The sequence below is a fragment of the Alexandromys fortis genome, unplaced genomic scaffold (genome assembly GCF_014885135.2).
Source record: "Alexandromys fortis isolate MF-2015 unplaced genomic scaffold, M_Fortis_MF-2015_v1.1 scaffold_15, whole genome shotgun sequence".
NCBI lineage: Eukaryota > Metazoa > Chordata > Mammalia > Rodentia > Cricetidae > Alexandromys > Alexandromys fortis.
Genome location: NW_026067911.1, coordinates 9,465,028 through 9,484,146, shown reverse-complemented (window position 1 = coordinate 9,484,146; position 19,119 = coordinate 9,465,028). Strand labels below are relative to the sequence as shown.

The 19,119-nt window shown below is 41.8% G+C and overlaps 2 protein-coding genes across 2 annotated transcripts in view; one reads left to right on the top strand and one right to left on the bottom strand.

Moving 5' to 3' along the window:
• Positions 1 to 19,104, bottom strand: part of Abhd18 (abhydrolase domain containing 18) — a 37,934-nt gene extending 18,830 nt beyond the window's left edge. Inside the window, exons 1-4 of the mRNA XM_050138328.1 lie at positions 18,932 to 19,104; positions 9,770 to 9,877; positions 8,685 to 8,769; positions 3,999 to 4,099 (exon numbers count right to left, since the gene is read on the bottom strand). Of these exons, the coding sequence (XP_049994285.1) occupies positions 3,999 to 4,099; positions 8,685 to 8,769; positions 9,770 to 9,861 (278 nt within the window). The 5' untranslated portion in view covers positions 9,862 to 9,877; positions 18,932 to 19,104. The remainder of the gene's footprint in view (positions 1 to 3,998; positions 4,100 to 8,684; positions 8,770 to 9,769; positions 9,878 to 18,931) is intronic.
• Positions 10,486 to 12,048, top strand: LOC126499195 (FUN14 domain-containing protein 2-like). Its single transcript, XM_050138316.1, has one exon. The coding sequence runs from the start codon at positions 10,637 to 10,639 to the stop codon at positions 11,189 to 11,191; it is 555 nt and encodes a 184-aa protein (XP_049994273.1). The 5' UTR covers positions 10,486 to 10,636; the 3' UTR covers positions 11,192 to 12,048.
• Positions 19,105 to 19,119: the final 15 nt, after the last annotated feature.

Sequence of the window (19,119 nt, the reverse complement as noted above, 5' to 3'; positions counted from 1 at the left end):
ATCTGGATTAGTTTAAGAACCACATACATGTGGTGACTGTGGAGGCCAGAAAAGGGCATCAGATTCCCTTGAACTGGAGCTACAGATGGCTGTGAACCACCATATGCATTTTGGGAATTGAACTCAAGTTCACTGGAAGAGTAGTCAGTTCTCTCTCTCTCTCTCTCTCTCTCTCTCTCTCTCTCTCTGTGTGTGTCTCAAAGAAATTTTAATTTATTTTTATTTTATGTGCACTGGTGTTTTGCCATGGGTGTTGGGTCCCCTGGAACTGTAGTTACAGCTGTGTGTGCTGGGAATTGAACCCAGGTCCTCTAGAAGAGCAGCCAGGGCTCTTAACCTTGAGTCATTTCTTCAGTCCTGCTTCATGTATTTATAAGAAGATATCAATGCCAGTTCCCCCTCTCTTCTCTCCTCCTGTTTCCCCCACCTTTCCCTCATCCCACCCCCCATTTGCTCCTCAGATTTTTGTTTTGTTTTTCAAGACAGAGTTTCTCTGTTTTACAGTCCTGGCTGTCCTGGAACTTGCTTGGTAGATCAGGCTAGCCTTGAACTCACAGAGATCTGCCTGCCTCTGCCTCCCAAGTGCTGTGATTGAATGTGTGTGCTGGCACCATCAGGCCTGATATATATTTTTTTTAATCAGCCATCATAAAAGCACAAAGTCAAAGAGACAGAATCACAGGAAATGAACTAAGTAACAAGAGGACACAAGTTTCTTCTTATGGGCTCTAAATAACATTTCCTACTTATATGACAATATGATAAAAGTTTAAAATCTACACAGTCTTACAAACCCAGAAATTTGTACCTGGCATGGTAGTATGTGCCTTTAATTCCAGCACTCATGAGGCAGAGGCAGGTGGCTCTCTCTGATTCAAGATCACTCTGGTCTACATAGTGAGTACCAGGACAGCCAGGGCTCCATAAGAGAGAGACCTTGTCTCAAACAAAACAAAACAAAAAATAAATACACCCTCCTCAAAAACCCCAGAAATTCCCTGAAAACAGTCAGGTAAAAGATGTATGAAAGGGCGTTTACTATTAGGTTGATCAAATGGACAAAACATGCAATTTAATTATGTGCTTTGGAGAATTAGAAAATCATGGTAGTGCCACAGCAGGGAATACCAATCAGCTACTAACATGATAACAGACTATCTATTCACTGATTGGTTAGGCCAAAAAGAAAATAAGCAACTTTGTATATGAATAGCAAAGAAAAAAAGGTGATGATATATGTAAAATAGCAATGATCTCTTTGTGTTTGAATTATTAATACTTTGACTTTCTCAAAATTAATAATACTTTGAGAAAATAATACCATTTGGAAATAGTACCTTAATGCAATGATGTAAGTTACAAACACCCTGCCCAAATAGATGGGTAAAGAAGAGAAAACCAGATGTCAGTGTGCATCAGTGGGAATTTCTAGTCATCAAAATAAATGATGCCTTAAGATTAATGCACTGCCAACCAGCACCTAGGAGCCTGAGGCAAGAAGCCTGACAGTTTTGAGGCTAGCCTGGGCTAAATATTTACTGTTTCTCAAACACTCTTTAAAAACATAAAAAATAAATGCTATAGCACTGTTAAAAGTTGGTAGTCTCCCTATTATTGTTCTTTTCATCAAAATAAAGAATTTCTTTAACTCTTGATAATGTTGAAATTATATTATTTCTCAAACTGAGTCTCCCCTTCCTCCCTCCAGTCATCTTAACCTATACAGTTTTCTGAGAAGTTAAAACAGCACAAAGATCCAAGGAGCATAATTACAGTATGCAGAAACAGCAATAACTTTACCATGTATTGCTAATATATAGTCTAAAGAACTGTGTGTTTATTTAGTGCTTTTTGTAGGCACTCAATAAGATTTTCATCCCTCCTATCACTTAACTCTTCTAACAACCACAAGAGATGAAATGTTGTCATCTCTATTTTATAATATATGTTCAGAGAACAATCTGGCCCTAAGGTCACTGGATTAATAAGTAGCGGAGCCAGGGTTCAGTTCAAACTGTTTAATGCCAAAGTCCTGTTCTTTGCTCTATACAACACTGCTTGTATTTTATTTAGAGGTTAATAAAAGAAAAAACCAAAACCAAAAACCCAGGTCTGGGAAGACAGTTCAGCAGTTAAGAGCCCTAGAGAACCCAAGCTCAATTCCAAGCATCCACAAGGTGAGACACAACCTTCAACAATTCCAGGCCCAGGACCTCACATCCCCTTTTCACCTCCTGGGTACCAGGCAAAACACATGACGCAGACACACACGTTAGCAAAACACCCCCACACATAAAATAAAATAGAAATGCATAAAATTTACAATATTAATATTTTAGAGTAAAGAAATAATATTAACTACAATAGTTAAAGTTATATTGGTTCCCACTTTGTTTGGCTTTTGTTGTTGTTGTTTTGTTTTTTTGAGACAGGAGTTTTACTGTGTAGACCTGGCTGTCCTGGAACTTGCTCTGTAGAGCAGGCTGGCCATGAACTCTGCCTGCCTCTCAGTGAGTTTGAGTCCAATCTGGTTTACTTGATGAGTTCCAGGACAGTCAGGGTTACAGAGCAACTCTCTCTTACTCTCTTTCTTAATAATCAATTTAAGTTTAATTTATGTGCATTGGTGTCAAGGTATGGCAATCCCTGGGACTGGAGTTACAGACAGTTGTGAGCTGCCATGCAGATGCTGGGAAATGAACCTGGGTCCTCCAGAGGAACAGCCAGTGCTCTTAACACTATCTCTCCAGCCCGAGACCCTGTCTCAAACAAACAAAGGGTAGGAGGAGAGCAGGGGGAGACTGGGAAATGCGCACAGGGGGAAGATCTGAGTTTGGACTCCAGCACCATGTAAAAGCTAGGGGTGGCTTATGTACTCCAGTAACCTCAGAGTGCATAAGCAATCACAGAAAATATTTTTGAGATTTAATTAATTAATTTCATTTATTTATTTACCTATTTTTTGAGACAGGGTCTCACTATGTAGCCCTTTTGGAACTGGAACTCACTATGCAGACCAGTATGGTCTAGAACTCAAAGAGATCTACTGGATCTGTTTCCTGAGTGCTGGGATTAAAGGCATGTGCCATCACCTCTGACTTGAGATTTTTATTTTATATGTATGAGCATTTACTTACCTGAATACATGTTATGTCTGAGCATCAAATGCATACAGTACTACGAAGGCCAGCAGAGGGCACAGATCATTTGGGAGTTTCTTCAGTGTTAGTTACCCCTAGTTTCCAGTAGCCATGTTGGTGCTAGAAATTAAGTCTGGGTTCTGTGAAAGAGCAGCCAGTGCTTTTAACCTTTGAACCACCTCTCCAGCTCAGAATCACAGAAATTAAAAAAAAAAAAAAATTCACTTTATGTGCATGAGTATTTGGCCTGCATTAATGTCTTACACTATGTTCATGCAATGCCTACAGAGGCCAGAAAAGAGCATGGGATCCTCCAGAGCAGGAGTTCTAGATGGTTGTGAGCCAGGATGTGGGTGTTGGGAAGTGAACCTAGTTCTTCTGAAAGAACAGCCATTGCTCTTAATTGCTAAGCCACCTCTACAGCCACATCATCAAAGGCATTTAAAAATGAAATTTTATTAATTGTGTGTGTGTACATGTATGGGCACACATGTGAAAATCAGAGGACAACTTGTGGAAATTCTCTCCTATTGTTTGGGTCCTGGGAACTGGTGAGGTGACTTTACCCTCAAAGTGAAAATCTGAAATAAGCAGAGCTGGCACATGATTAAAATCCTTTGGAAATATTTCTATGTGACTTTGTGCATGTCTGGATTTCTATGAAAACGGTGTTGACTTCTTAAGCGTCATGCAGTAGTACAACCTTAATTCCATGTCAGCAGTAGGCATGAGAGGGTAATTAATCTCCCAGGGCATCGTCCACACTCCATGCGCACAGCAGTACTTACGTGTACTCAGCACCTGTGGACACGCTGCTGGAATGAACTCACTAATCTCCCTTGCTGAACAGATGCTTACCTTGCAATAACTGACTCAATTGGCATGATACCAGGCACATAGTGGGCCATGGGAGAAACAAAGTGTCCATCTAGGATCTTACAATCTGACTGTTCTTCAACCTAAAAGAAAAGAAAACCAAGGTGTATGCAAAGTAGACTAAGGTATCAGTCTCTCATAGACTTTTAGATGATGATAAAAATCTATTCAACTAAAAACTAACATTCTCTCAGTTCTTGTACTTAAGCCTCATTTTTTATAATTTATTTATTTTTATTTTATGTGCATTGATGTTTTGACTGCATGTATGTCTATGTGAGATTGTCAGATCTTAGTGTTACAGACAGTTGTGAGCTGTCATGTTGGTGCTGGGAACTGAACCCAGATCCTCTAGAAGATCAGTCAGTGGTCCTAACCACTGAGCCCTCTCCCCAGCCCCCTTGAGTCTCATTTTTACCACAAGAACTGAGCTATATCTTTAGCACCAAAAACTTTTACAGTGGGGGCTGGAGAGATGGCTCAGAGGTTAAGAGCATTGCCTGCTCTTCCAAAGGTCCTGAGTTCAATTCCCAGCAACCACATGGTGGCTCACAACCATCTGTAATAAGGTCTGGTGCCCTCTTCTGGCCTTCCGCATACACACAGATAGACTATTGTATACATAAATAAATATTTAAAAAAACTTTTTCAGTGCTTACTATGTTTCCTTCTAAACCACTGCTTTTTCCTGCCAAAAGACATATTTTTATTCAAGACTACTTATACGTTCATATTTATTTAAAGAATATCATATAACTGATATCTTCTGCAATATTTCGTGCTTTTCTTTCAAACTTCTCCATTTATATTTACCTAACAGGGAATTAGCCATCATTCATGCCCTTTTAAAGACACCTTTTATTTACACATATTTGTTTTCTCTCTACTCAAGAGTCTAGTTGGGAAACAATAAATTTAATTCACACACTGGCATGCAATGTCTCAAAATAAAATACAAGCTAAAGAAATTCAGTACCATTCAAGAGGACTAGGAGTATGGCTTAGTATACACAAGGCTAGCAGGAAGATCCTGGGTTCAACTCTAGGTGCCACAAAAACAAAAACAATCAAAAGCATTCAACAATATAAAAGCAATCAAAAGTACAACTTAGAAGCAGCAATAATTGTTGCAGTCTAAGCTGATACCAAGTATTCAGAGTGGTCTGATATCACACTACCTGCTGGTGCATTGTATAAGGAGAAAAGGGGATTTCTATCTGTAATAATGACAATTTACAGGCAGCCATGGTAACACAGGATTAAAACCACTATAGTTTGAAGCTGAGCCAGGAGCCTCACAAATTCAAAGCTAGCTTGGATTACATAGCAAGACCTTGTCTCAAAAAGTTCACACCAGGGGCTGAAGAGATGGCTCAGTGGTTAAGAGCACTGACTGCTCTTCCAGAGGACCCAGGTTCAATTCTCAGCACCCACATGGCTGCCCACAACTGTCTGAAGATCTAGTTCCAGGTGACCTGACACCTTCACACCAATGCATTTAAAATAAAGTTAAATAAAATTTTAATCCCAGTACTCGGGAGGCAGAGGCAGGCAGATCTCTGTGAGTTCGAGACCAGCCTGGTCTACAGAGCTAGTTCCAGGACAGACTCCAAAGCCACAGAGAAACCCTGTCTCGAAAAACCAAAAAAAAAAAAAAGTTCACACCAAAAAGGCAATTTGGCTAACATTCACTATCTACGCTTCCTTCTCAAGAAGTTATTCTTTAAAATAAATTTTAAAAAAGCCCTATTTCAGGTCAAAGGTCAAATTAAAGTGGCAGGAAATTATCACATAAAAAACACTAAAAACAACAGCAACAACAAAACAAATGAACAAACAAAAAAACTCATCCACATTAGTGTCTTCAGTTCTTCAAATCCAGCATTGTGTCTGCGAATTAACATTAGTAAGAGGGTTCTCTTCCACACAGCAGGCATTCTATCAATAAAATAACTACATCCCTCGTCCCTACCATTAAAAAACACAAACAAGCTGGGTGTTCGTGAAGCACGCCTTTAAATCCCAGCACTCAGACAGATCTCTGTGACTTCAACGCCAGACTAGCCTACAGAGTGAGTTCCAGGACACCCCTGTCTCAAAAACAAAAACAACAACAAAAAAACCCACCTCAAAAACAAACAAACAAACAAAAAACATACAAACAAAAAACAGAATGAAACCACAAAATGTAGATTGTTGAAGAAATATCTATTTAACAATCGAAAAAGTTTTTAAAAGGTTAAAACACTATTTCACCACACACTGTGTTACAAAGGTTTGCTTATCAGTTTCTAACCAGCCTTTATTTTTGCACCAGTAAAATATTATGTCAGAGTCAGGCAGTGGTGGTGCATATCATTAATCCCAGCACTCTGGAGGCAGAGGCAGAGAGATCTCTGGAGTTTGAGGCCAGCCTGGTCTACAGAGCAAGTTCTAGAACAGGCTCCAAAGAAAAATAGAAAAACCCTGTCTCAAAATACAAACAAAATACTATGTCAGTTAAGTGCAGGTTTACAATACTCAGGAGAAATGGCTCAGAGGTTAAGAGCACTGACTGCTCTTCCAGAGGTCCTGTGTTCAATTCCCAGAAACCACATGGTGATGACTCACAACCATCTGTAATGAGATATGGTGCCCGCTTCTGGCTTGCAGCATACATGCAGGCAAAACAATACACTGTATACATAGTTAATAAATAAATCTTTTTTTAAAAAAAGAGTACACACATTGAAAAGTTAAGAGACTGTGATCGCCTCTGTCTGGATGGGTATTACAGTTATGGGAAGTAGGTTTAATAAATTAAAAAAAAAAGATTATCTGTCCTCTCTGGGAGCACAGAAAGAGGATCGGAGGTGGAGACTGGCAGAGATAAACAGAGACTTGATTTTTATTTGGCATACTCTGTTTATTTAAAAAGCCTATATACTCTTGGTACGTTGACTTGTGCACATATTTCTTTGTCCATGTAACTTTTTGGGCAAGCTTACCCATGTGTGTGGGGCGACCAGAGTCATCATACGATGTCTTCCTTTATTGCTCTCCACTTATTTGTTTCCTATATTTTGCTTTTTTAGGTGGCCCTAGTTGTCCTAGAACTTGTTATATAGACAGGCTGGCTTTGAACTCACAGAGATCTGCCTGCCTCTGTCATCTGGGATTAAAGGCATTATGCCCCCAATTCAAGCTGCTCTACTTTTGGCAACGAAGTCTCTCACTAAGCTAGACCCTGCAGTTTCTATTAGACTAGCTGACCAGCAGTCTCCAAGATTCCTCTGTCTTTGGTTTTCCATGTCTGGCTTTTAGGTGGGTCCTGGGGATCTGAACTCAGGTTCTCATGAGGATGTAATGAGGATTTTGCCCATTAAGCCATCTCCTCAGCCTTAAAAGTTTACTAATATATTTTTGAGGGGTGAAGGGATAGGGTCTCTCTGTGTAGCCTTAACTGCCCTGGAACCCACAGAGATCCTCCTGCCTCTGACTCCTAAAAGCCACCACACCTGGCTAAAAGCCTATACTTTATTTCCCCCTCTCAAGACAGGGTTTCTCTGTGTAGCCTTGACTGTCATGGAACTCGCTATGTAGACCAGGCTGGCCTCAAACTCACTGAGATCAACCTGCCTCTACCTCCAGAGTGCTGGGATTAAAGGTGTGAGCCACCACAGTCTGCTCAAGAGCCTAAATGTTTTTTATGTATGTATGTATGTATGTATGTATGTATGTATGTATGTATGTATGTATTTATTTTTGGTTTTTCGAGACAGGGTTTCCCTGTGGCTTTGGAGCCTGTCCTGGAACCAGCTCTGTAGACCAGGCTGGTCTCAAACTCAGAGAGATCCGCCTGCCTCTGCCTCCCGAGTGCTGGCTGGGATTAAAGTGCGCCACCATCGCCCGGCCCTAAATGTTTTTTGAGGCTATACTTTTTAAAGAAAAAAAAACCCAGAGGAAAAAAAATGGAAATATTCACCAAAATTTGAATAACAAAGACAAATTTAAAATACAGTCTACATGTAACATCTATGGTGTAGAGAAGGTTTCCATTTACAAGTTTCTCTTTTTTTTTTATCAGGGGAAATCTTCTGATGAAGGAAATCTAAATATATCCAATTTATAAAAGATGCAAGAATACTTACTTCAGCCAAGGTCAGGGATAGGTTGGGAAACTCACCCATCTATTTCCCTTCTACAATATCTCAAAGTACTCAATCACACACATTTAGATCGTATAGAAAAACAGCTGATTGCTTATAAAACAAAACAATTTCAAAAATATCCTCTCCCTCTCCAAGTTCAGAGCATTTTCTTTCTGAGTAATGCGTTCTATTGTTGCGCCCTGACACTTCCTAATAGCTACTTTTGCCAATAATGCCTGATGTGCTGATTCTCAGGTAGATTGCTCTCTTTTAATACTTACTAGTCTTCTTTAATATTCTTCTTTAATGTTGAATAATTGAACCCTCAGGAGCCTAAGGATACAAAATGAAACTCAGAAAAATGCAGCCTAAATACTAAGTATTCAGGCAAATGCTAAACATATGTTCCCCATTATTTATGAGTAAAATTATTAAAACGTCACTGAGGTAAAACAGCATTCTTTAAATATGCATAAACACTCCACGGTACTGTCGCGGTGACTGCTACAGGATTTCAGGACAGTCTGTTCTGACATACCTTATCAATGTGCACTGGATAGTCGCTTGAAACCAGATTCTGGCACCTTTCTCGATTTCCAATCATCTTTCTGAATTCAAAGAGTCTATTAGGAGACAAAAGTTTGTATTTTTAAAACACCTTTTATGTTAACTGTTATACTTACTGTTATGAGTGATGAATAGTGATTAAAATTAGCAAAATCAATTAAGAGGCAATGTTCACTAAACTTTTATCACTGATAGAAGAGGGTACCTTTTCTTCTCTCTTTTTGAGACTGGAAAACTTTTCTTAAAAAATATGAGAAAGAAAATCGATCATAAGCAATGAATACCTATAAAATTCAAAGTGAAAGAGGCCAATCTTGAAATAATTTTTCTTATGATTTTTCCATGAGTTCTAGCGTATTCCAGTTTCATAGCCATTGAAAATTTAGGTTATCCTAGAAAGTCAATTCTTGGAAACCACACAACACTTCAACCAGCCTAGCTGGTTGTTACTGATGCAAAGAAACTAATTTGCACCCAAGACATGAAGCTCTAAGCTAAAATGTACAGAAATAACTAAGAGGATGAAAGGAAAACTTTTTATAAAATCAATATTTAATTTCCCCAATAAGCTAATCTAGATTTGAAGCTATTTTTTTTTCCTCCCCGAGACAGGGTTTCTCTGTGGCTTTGGAGCCTGCGCTGGAACTAGCTGTTGTAGACTAGGCTGGCCTGAACTCACAGAGATCCACCTGCCTCTGCCTCCCGAGTGGTGAGATTAAAGGTGTGTACCACCACCGCCTGGCAAAAGCTAAAGTATTTTACAGCTGAAATAAAAATTTAACTGTGTATCAAAACAATAAATTCAAAATAACCATTTATGGACTGGAGAGAGGGTTCAGTTATGAAGAGCACTTGTTGCTCTTGTAGAAGGCTCAGGTTTGGTTCCCACCACCCATGTGGTGACGTACAATCATTCTCAACTCCATTTCCAGGAGACCCGATGATCTCTTCTGACCCCAAAAAGCACAAGACACATACATGATACACACACATGTGTGTAGGCAAGAACTCATACACACAGAAATGACAGTCAAGCATTCATGAAACACACACTACCTCTTGAGATCTTCTGGCCTTCCCCATCCTCTGATGAAGAGTTTTGTGAGGAGAAGTCTCCGGTATAGAATATCTAACTTGCTTACACCCATGAGTGGCAGACAGCATCTAGAAGTAAAATTTAAAATAATTTCAAAATACTTTTACTTTTATTAAGGCAGCAGATCAACTTTCTAACCACTCATGTGAATACCAAGTAAAATCAAGGACTGAAGAGAAAATCCTTCATGAACATGTCCTTGTGAAAATACAATAGGAGATTTAGAAAAAACCCTGGAATTCAAAGCAGAGATGTGCAGCACCTAAAATCTCTATATGAAGAATCCTCCTAGGGCAAGTGCTCCCATCTGTATCACGGGGACTGATGTAAGTATCTGCTGTATCAGAAAGCAGAGTAAGGAATGCTACAGATTACTGCAGTATCAGCCAGGCTCTCCATGGACACATGGAATAGGGTTATCTGAGTTATACAGAAAAACCTGACGCATAGGGAAAACAGTTATTTATCCTAGGCCATATTGCTAGTGGAGAAGAGGGTCAAGTTTCAACTTCAGGCTTGGTTGTACTTTGTAACAAATCTTGTCTTTAGCTTGAGTATTCAATTGAAATCAATTTTTTTTTGCAAACCCCAACAAATCTTTCAACTAGTATTTACAATATACTTTACTTTTCCAGTCTAATAAATATGGAACACCGAGTGAGTTTTAGCCTTTTCTGATCCTTAGAACACGCAGTTTGATAAAGGCCAAGGTGGCTTTATGACGTAGCTCCCCCTGAAGAAAAGCTGAGGCGCATGCTCCACCTGCCCTCTTTCCCCTCAGCCGTGGGAATGGATACATCTGCCCACATGCGGAAGGTCAGCAGGCCATGACAACGACCACAACCACCACCAACGTAACCGCAAAGCGCTCTATCTCCTGCCCTACTGACCCTCTGCGGCTGTCCTCTCGCAACTCGCAGCTCACAGAGATGGCCACGAACAGTCAAGAGCACGTTGATGCTTATGAGGCATTGGATCTTACAGAATTTGGCAAAAACCAGCCTTGGTGGCGCAAACTTTTTGGGCAGGAGACACGGTCTGCGGGCGAGAAGTACAGTGTGGCAACCCAGCTCCTGATTGGCGGCATCACGGGCTGGTGCACTGGCTTCATATTCCAGAAAGTTGGAAAGCTGGCTGCCACAGCGGTGGGAGGGGGCATTATTCTCCTTGAGCTCGCAAACCATACTGGCCACATCAAAGTTGACTGGAATCGCGTAGAGAAGGACATGAAAAAGGCCAAGGAACAATTGAAGATTCCGAAGAGGGCACAATTACCAACTGGGGTCAAGAGCAAAGCTGAGGAGTTGGTGTCGTTCATAAAGCAGAATGTATTAGTAACTGGAGGATTTTTTGGAGGCTTTCTGCTCGGTATGGCATCCTAAAGGGGTATCACTCCACTCCCACGGTTCAGCAGCCTCTGTACACCATCGTAGAAAAATCCAGAGGCTTTCCACTTCCTCTTCATGCCTGCCCTCCTCCCTGTTGTAAATCTGAACCGCCTCCATGCGCATCTGCCCATGCAAGTTAACACAGGTCCTCCCATGGGCTCGACAAGCCACAGGGCAGCGCACTCTCCATCTGGAGGTCAACAGGAATGGTCCTTCCCCCGTGTGTAGAACCTGCCCCAAACCATCTTTAAGATCTGTCTCTAACAGGCGAGCTGGAAGAGCGCTATGTGGAAAGAACTGAACATATCTGACTTTGAGCATGGGAAGAAAGTAAAGCAGGGACAGTTGTGGGAGTACCACCTGCTAGTCAGCTACTTTAGGGGGACAGTCTCCTTACAGAACTTTACAAGTAAATTGATGCTTTCTTTTGCTCTGGACAACTACTCCAGCAAGCTGTAATTATAGCTCTCTTAGTTTGGAACTCAGAAGTGTGACTCTCTTCAAAAAGGGCCATAATCTAAATCCCTGAAAGCTTCACTAAGACCTGGTTGTTTTTCTTTTTTGGGGGGAGGGGGAGTAGGGTAGGGTGGGCCTAGGGCCTTGCTCCTACTAGGCCAAGGGCTACCACTGAGCTATATTCCCAGGCCTTTGGGTTTTCTTCATTTTGAGAGGTCTCACTAAATTGCTCTCACTGGCACTTGACAATCTTATGTCTCAGCTTCCTGTGGAGGTGGGATTACAGGTCCAAGTCCCCGGGAACAGCTTCCCCAAGACCTTAAGAAAGAACTGAAGAATGCATCTCCGAGTCTACTTTGCCTCTTCTCAATCTTCTCATTTGCCTTTCCCACCAGGATTAGTGTGCCATAACCCATCTAGCTGGGCTTTCTACTTCAGGGCCTCGACTACTTCAATCAAACGTCAGCTGGGGGAAATTTTCACCTAGACGCTTCAAGAAGAAGAATCTGCTTTCAGGCCTAGGTCTGGGGTACAATTTCTATATTTGCAACTGTAGGATTGATTCATATTTTGTGCTTTGTCAACCAGAGGACCAGCTCAGCTCTGGGGGGCATCCACACAGTTCATCTCACACGGACTTTGCTCTCGCCATACAAATCAGAAACAGTACTGACGTCTTTTCTTTATGACCAGGTGGAGAGAGAAGAGGGCCCTAGGGGTCCAACACCTCTGCAGAAAGGGCGAGTGTGTGAGTGCAATCAGTGTTTCCATTGCCTGTTGGTCAGAAGGTAAAAATCATGGGTTCTGCCCAAACTCAATACTGTGAGCAATGGAAAACAATGATCTTAAGGATTACCTTGGAAACTGTATGCTACATGGGAAGAAGAAACGGTTACTTCTCTGCCTTTGAGTATGTCTGGGTTTCTACCTTTAATACCAGGATTAGATCTTCATATTTCTATCAATGGGATAAAAAAACCCTACTAAAACCACAAACTCCGTAGATCTAGAAACAACCACTTGTTTATAAGCCAATTGGGTCTTTTTAGTTTAAATTACGTTTACATTCTTCTGTTCACTTTAAACTCTTACTTAAAAAACCAACCTCTCCAAAGAAAAATGTCAATTAGTACTTTGTTTTCTTTCGTTTTTTAAAGTCATTAAACAAATGGCAAATAAAAATTGGTTTTTATGGTTTTCTTTTTGAAACAAGATTTCATATAATTCAGGCTGATCTCAAATCATCCAGTAGCCAAGGATGACCTTGAACTCCAGATCCACCTACCTCCACTCACAAGCAGGAACTGGATAATTGACCCTTCCCACCCAGATAGGGTTTCTCTGTGTAACAGTCCTGGCCTGAACTTGCTTTGTAGACCAGGTTGTCCTGTCTCTGTCTCTAAGTACTGGGATTAAAGGCATGCACTTCCATCGCTTGGCTGAAGATTACTTCTTAAATGTAATCTATTTGCAATATATATATAGACTCTATTTTAAAACAAATATTAAAATAATATAAGTATATATATTCTAATTTAAAACAATTATTAAAATAATTTAAGTATATAGATGGGTGGTAAATTATTTTTTAAGAATAAATGTCCATGTTATCTAATAAAGTGGAGATGCATCTTAGTTCGGTGCTTTTCTGGCATACATAAAGCCATTCCCAGCATCATCAACCAACCAAAAAAAAAAGCCCATTATTTAGCAAGATGTAGTGACAGCTGCCTATAACCCTAGCACTTGTAGGTTGAGGCAAGATGGTCCTGACTTTAAGGCCAACCCGGGCTACCAGTAAGACCTCATCTTTAAAACAAAAGTATCTGAGAGGCTGTGGGTTGAAGGCGTAAGTCACGAACAATGCCACACCAGTTTGAAATTATGATTAATAGGGTGGTATTTATTTATTTATTTATTTTAAAGTATTTATTTATTTATTATGTATACAATATTCTGTCTGTGTGTATGTCTGCAGGCCAGAAGAGGGCACCAGACCTCTTTACAGATGGTGTGAGCCACCATGTGGTTGCCGGGAATTGAACTCAGGACCTTTGGAAGAGCAGACAATGCTCTTAACCACTGAGCCATCTCTCCAGCCCCGGGTGGTATTTATTTAAAGAGGAAAAAACTTACAGATCACCTTCCCAGACAACAGCCCTCTGCGCAACCAGGAAGGGAGTCTAGTCGCTGGTGGAGCAGGAAATGAAGAGAGAGAGCAGAGGGAAGTAGCCGTTTTTTTTAAAGGGAGAAAAACCACGCCCCAATTGGCTGGTATCTCAGCAGCTATTGGTTGGAGGGGCGGAAGGACCTCCCGCAACAGTGGGTGTATGTGAAGCATGGACAAACCTAGGACTCTATAAGATCCAGTTCCTCCCAGGGTTCTTGCTACTGAGGTGGCTCATAGTGAGCATAGTGGCAAAGTTTCAGGCCAACAGAGAGATAAACCACATAATTAGAAGGCTGAACTTCAGGCCAGCTTGGAGGATGGGAACTGCACGTTATGTTCTATCACTGGGCCACATAGTTTATCATGTCTGAGTAATATAACCCCAATACAGACTCTAGACGCTGGCTTTGGTGGGACTCTGTTGGACAGATATCGTGATGTCTGAATGGAGACACTCCCTGACTCCTCTTGTAGAGACCACATCTCAACATGTTTGGCTGTTTTTGTGTTGTATCTATCCTTTATTATAAGCACTGTATAATTTAAAAAAAAAATAAGCACTATATAGGATTTTTCAGAGTCCTGTCAGTCATTCTAGTAAATCATTGATCCACAAGAAACTTAAGAGAACTTTTCTTAAAGTCAAGTCAGAAGGTATCTTTATGATGGCCTGGAGACCCCTGAAGTGAGACCGACATCTAGGGCAGTGACATCTGTGAACCTACACCTTTAGTTTGGGGGTTTGCACTAAATGGATTGTGACTATTAGGGGTGAATTAAATTGGAAACAGAATAGCCAGTGTATTCTTTACCTAGTTAACAAAAATCAAGAGCTGCCAAGAAAACTCAGTAGCTAAAGTACTTGCCTGATAGCTCTCTGATGTCTAGGACCCACATGGCTGGAAGGAGAGAACTGGCTTCTGCAAGTGTCCTCTGGCATCTACTTGCTTACCAGAGCATGTATACACACACACACACACACACACACACACACACACACACACACACAAATATAACGTTACATATGTTACATAATCCCAATGAAGTCAGCTCTTTGGATAAATGTGGTGGGATGGAGGTACAGTTTAAGGAAACTATTCTTTTTGTTTGTTTGATTTGTTTTGTATTTCAAGACAGGGTTTCTCTGTGTAGCTTTGATGCCTGTCCTGGAACTCGTGGCTGTAGACCAGGCTAGCGTGGAACTCACAGAGATCTGCCTGCATCTGCCTCCTGAGTGCTGGGGTTAAAGTCGTGCGCCATCACCGCCCGGTAAGGAAATACAATTCTAAGTGAAGAATAGTTACTGTTATTGTTAGGATCTGAAATGTCCTCTGGATGTGCTAAACACTTGGTGCTCAGCTTGTAGGGTGGTAGTACACCCACCTTTATGAGGTGGTTGAGTTCCTGCGTATGTATGCTTGAAGTATATGAAGAGTCTGGCTCGCTCTCTTCTCTGTGTTCCCCTTTTCTCTCCCTCTTCCCAGTCTGTGACTGGATAGGAGCGTCTCTGCAACATGTTCCATGTCATGATGCTCTTCCTTGCCATGGGCCAAAAAGCAAAGTGGTCAAATGAACAACCAAAGCCTCTGAAACCATGTGCCAAAATGAACGGGAATGGCCCCTTATAGGGGCATGCATTTGAATACTTGGACTCTGGGTGGTGAAACTCTTTGTTAAGGATTAGGAGATCTTGTGGGAAGTGTAACTGTGGGTGGGTTTGGAGGTTCCAAAAGCCTATCCCACTCCCAGTTAGTTCTCTCTGCCTTATTTTTTTTTTCTGGTTTTTAGAGACAGGGTTTCTCTGTAGCCTTGGAGCCTGTCCTGGCACTTGCTCTGTAGACCAGGCTGGCCTCAAACTCCACAGAGATCTCTCTGTAGCTCATGAGTGCTGGGATTAAAGACAAATGTCAACATGCCAAAACATGCCCAAAGCACTTTAAAAAATGAACAATATTCATTATATACCAAATTGTTCAGTCCTTTCCAACCCTACACTAGAAAAGTTTCCCAAATCATTTTGCTTTCCTATGTAGTAGACCGCCCCAAGCCTAAAGGCAATTTATTTCCTTGCTATATTTACCAATTCACAGAAGAGGAACAGAAAGCAAATCATACACACAGAGTTTATTATGCATTTGGTTCTGAAATCTGGTATTATGCAGGTCTTCTTATCTAAATGACAGTTCTTTTTTGAGGTATATGTGTATGTGTGAGTGTGTACATGTGTGTATGGTGTACTGCACTGCATGTGTGTGTGTGCAGGGTCCCATGCCAGTGGAGATGCAGTGGCCAGAGGACATTGGCTGTTCCTCTGTATCACTCTGCCTTGAGAGCAGGTTGCTCACTGAACCCAGAGCTAGGGCTGGCAGCCAGCAAGCCTTAGCAATCTTCGTTTCCATCACTCAGATAGTGATAGCGGTTACAGACAAATGCAGCAATGCCCAGCCTTTCTCAAAAGCGTTGGACACTTGAACTCAGATCCTCCCACTTGTGTAGAAAGTGTTCTTACCCACCGAGCCATCTCCCCAGTCTCTGAAAACAGAGCTTTCTAGGCAGGGCTGGCTATGTTCAGGCTCTGCAGAACCGTGAGTTTTCTAAGTTGGGATAAAGACAACACCACTTTACCATAGAGAAATGCCATCTGGAACTGTTCCAGGTACTAAAAGCCCTCAGGTCAAGCAAGAGGGCAGTGAGATTCTGCAGAAGCAGCAGCCAAGCAACCAAGCAAATGGAAAGCGACCCATCTGCCACCTCCATTTTTAAACAGCAGGTAGGAAGGAGAAAAACAAAATGGAACAAAAATAGAACTATGATCACAATGCCAAGGAATGGAATGCCTTTCCTAGAGATGAGTTTTATTGCTAGCGCGGCACTCACATCTATTAATGTTACTCCATCTAGTACTTTTTAATCTCCTACTACTCTGATATCTAAGTATTTAAACAAACATTACTTTTTCTTTCTACAGAAACCCATTTCTGCAAGCTGTCTTCTGACGTTCTCACATGTGCACAATTTGCACAAAAATTAAAAATTTAAAATGTAATTTTCAATCTATCATATACAATGACTTCCTTTTCGTTCTCCCACAAGAGACTTAATTTTCATTTCATATTTTTTAAAATTTATTTTATACGTATCAGAGCCTGCATGTATCTATATGAACCTTGTATGTGCCTGGTGCCTGTTGAGGTCTGGAGATGGTATCAGATACCTTAGAACTGAATTGAATTTTGATCCTCTGCAAGAGCAACAAGTGCTTTTAACCTCAGACCGATCTCTCAGCCCTCCATTTCACACTTTCAAATCACAAAAATGTCAACGCTGTTAAAATGCACTACTCTTTGGCAACCAACTTAAGCACTTTTACCCTTACACTGTATTTGGGAGAGAGGTAACTATCTATTCTAAACCATCATTCAAGAAAACCCAGCCAGGGTTTGGGTATATAGCTCAATTGATAGCTTTCGTATAGAGTATTTGCAAGGTTTAGTTCAATCTCTAGCAACACGAAAAAAGAAAACGAGGGAAAAGACAATACCGAACAATTCCCACATCTTTGAGAAACACATTCAGCGTGGGATTTATTTAATCTCTTAAAATTTTGCTCTTTTTTTGGTGCAGTATTAAAAAAAAAAAACCATAGTTGTCTTCCCCATGTTTGCTCTGACTGCTACTGAGAATGTTTGGAGAAAACAGGAGTCGATTTCGGGAGTTGTTTATACACTCACTGCATGGGTTTCTGTGGCCTGAAGTCATCACTTGGAGGCCGTAGTGGAAAGAGCTGGTTATTCCACTAGCTGTGTGACCTTGAGCGAGCAGCCTCAACCTCAAAGTGGGAAACTACACTTGGACTAATAAATAGCAACACATTATTTCAATTGAACAAACACAGAAAGCTTGTATTGATATTAAGAAATATGAGAAGATAGTCTTATTGGTGTTCTGTTTACAGGAAACCTGGCAGTAAAGAGCACAGGTTTTGCCCTCAAGGAACTGTTTCTTGAAGTCAAGTCATTGTTGGTTAATTGGAGAACCCTCGGCAACTTACCTATTCCCTCTGCCTTTCAATTCTGTCTACTTGGACAATCAATCCCTCTCTTCCTTATTGTAGGGATGACAGGAGGGAACTGAATAAGCATTCTTTTAACATGCGCAGCACATTCTGCTTGGTGGAAGACTAGTTAACATTTTCTTCTTCCACTATGTATGCGATACAAATTGTGTCAGCCTCGGGATTAGAAAAGATAACCGTGACTCAGGAAGCAGTACCATGGCTGGAAAATGCTTCATTTTCTACCCGTCTATACTCTTGTAACCAATCAGAAGAAGCTGCATATTTTTGTTACTATAAAGAATCGGCAAGACTGAGAACGAGCAAGAATCTAATAAACCAGAGCTGGGTTCGGAAGACAATTAACAGAAGACACTTTTCAAATTTAGCCGTTCTCTAGTGGGTTAGGCCTGATTGGCTATACACGAGATGATGACAAGCGAACGATCAGAGGTGGGGTGATGGCAACTCCACACAACAGAGAGCTCATATGAGGCAGGACAAACGCTGAGCAGCGCTCACACTAATGAAAACAACTGAGACTGGTTCCCAACTCTGTCACCTCCCCACCGGGATTCCAGGTAACTTATCTCGACCTCAGGTCGCGGTAAAGTAGAAGTGTGTCTGCTTTACACATCTCCTAGGATAGAGGTGATCCAGTGAAATCACATGACAATGTTATCTAGAGCAGGCAAACGCCGTGACACGCAATGACAACTGGCACCTATTAGCCTACAGGTCCCATGGCAGGAAGTAAACAGCATCTGGTGAATATCCGTGCTCCTGATGGTGAAAGCAGCCGGTGGGCACTAAGCAGGCTCTGCTGAAGGCATTTATTTGGGCGAAGCTGAGGCTCGAGGGGCCGGGAGTCAGCGACGCAGCAGCAGCTGGCTGCCACCTCAGTCGGGTCCCTCAGACCTCTCAAGTGAGGAGCCAGGGGCCCGCAGGGGAGGGCAGGGGCCGCCAATACCCTCCCTAGGACCAGGACCCGGCTGCGCTCATGCTGCCAGGCACGTACACAGCAGAGGCCGGGAGAGCACCGGCTGCTACTTACGGGCCGCTGCAGACGTACACTTGAAGGGGAGTCCGCCGAGGCGCCTGGCACCGCCGCTCTCCGCGCTCTAGGGACCGGACTTTCGCCTCAGCTCGGACAGCCAAGAGCAGATCTTCCCAGGTACCCAGCAGCCGGCTCGCCGCCAGCCCGGCGGGCAAGGAGGACGAGCGCGGGGCGGGGCTCCCTCA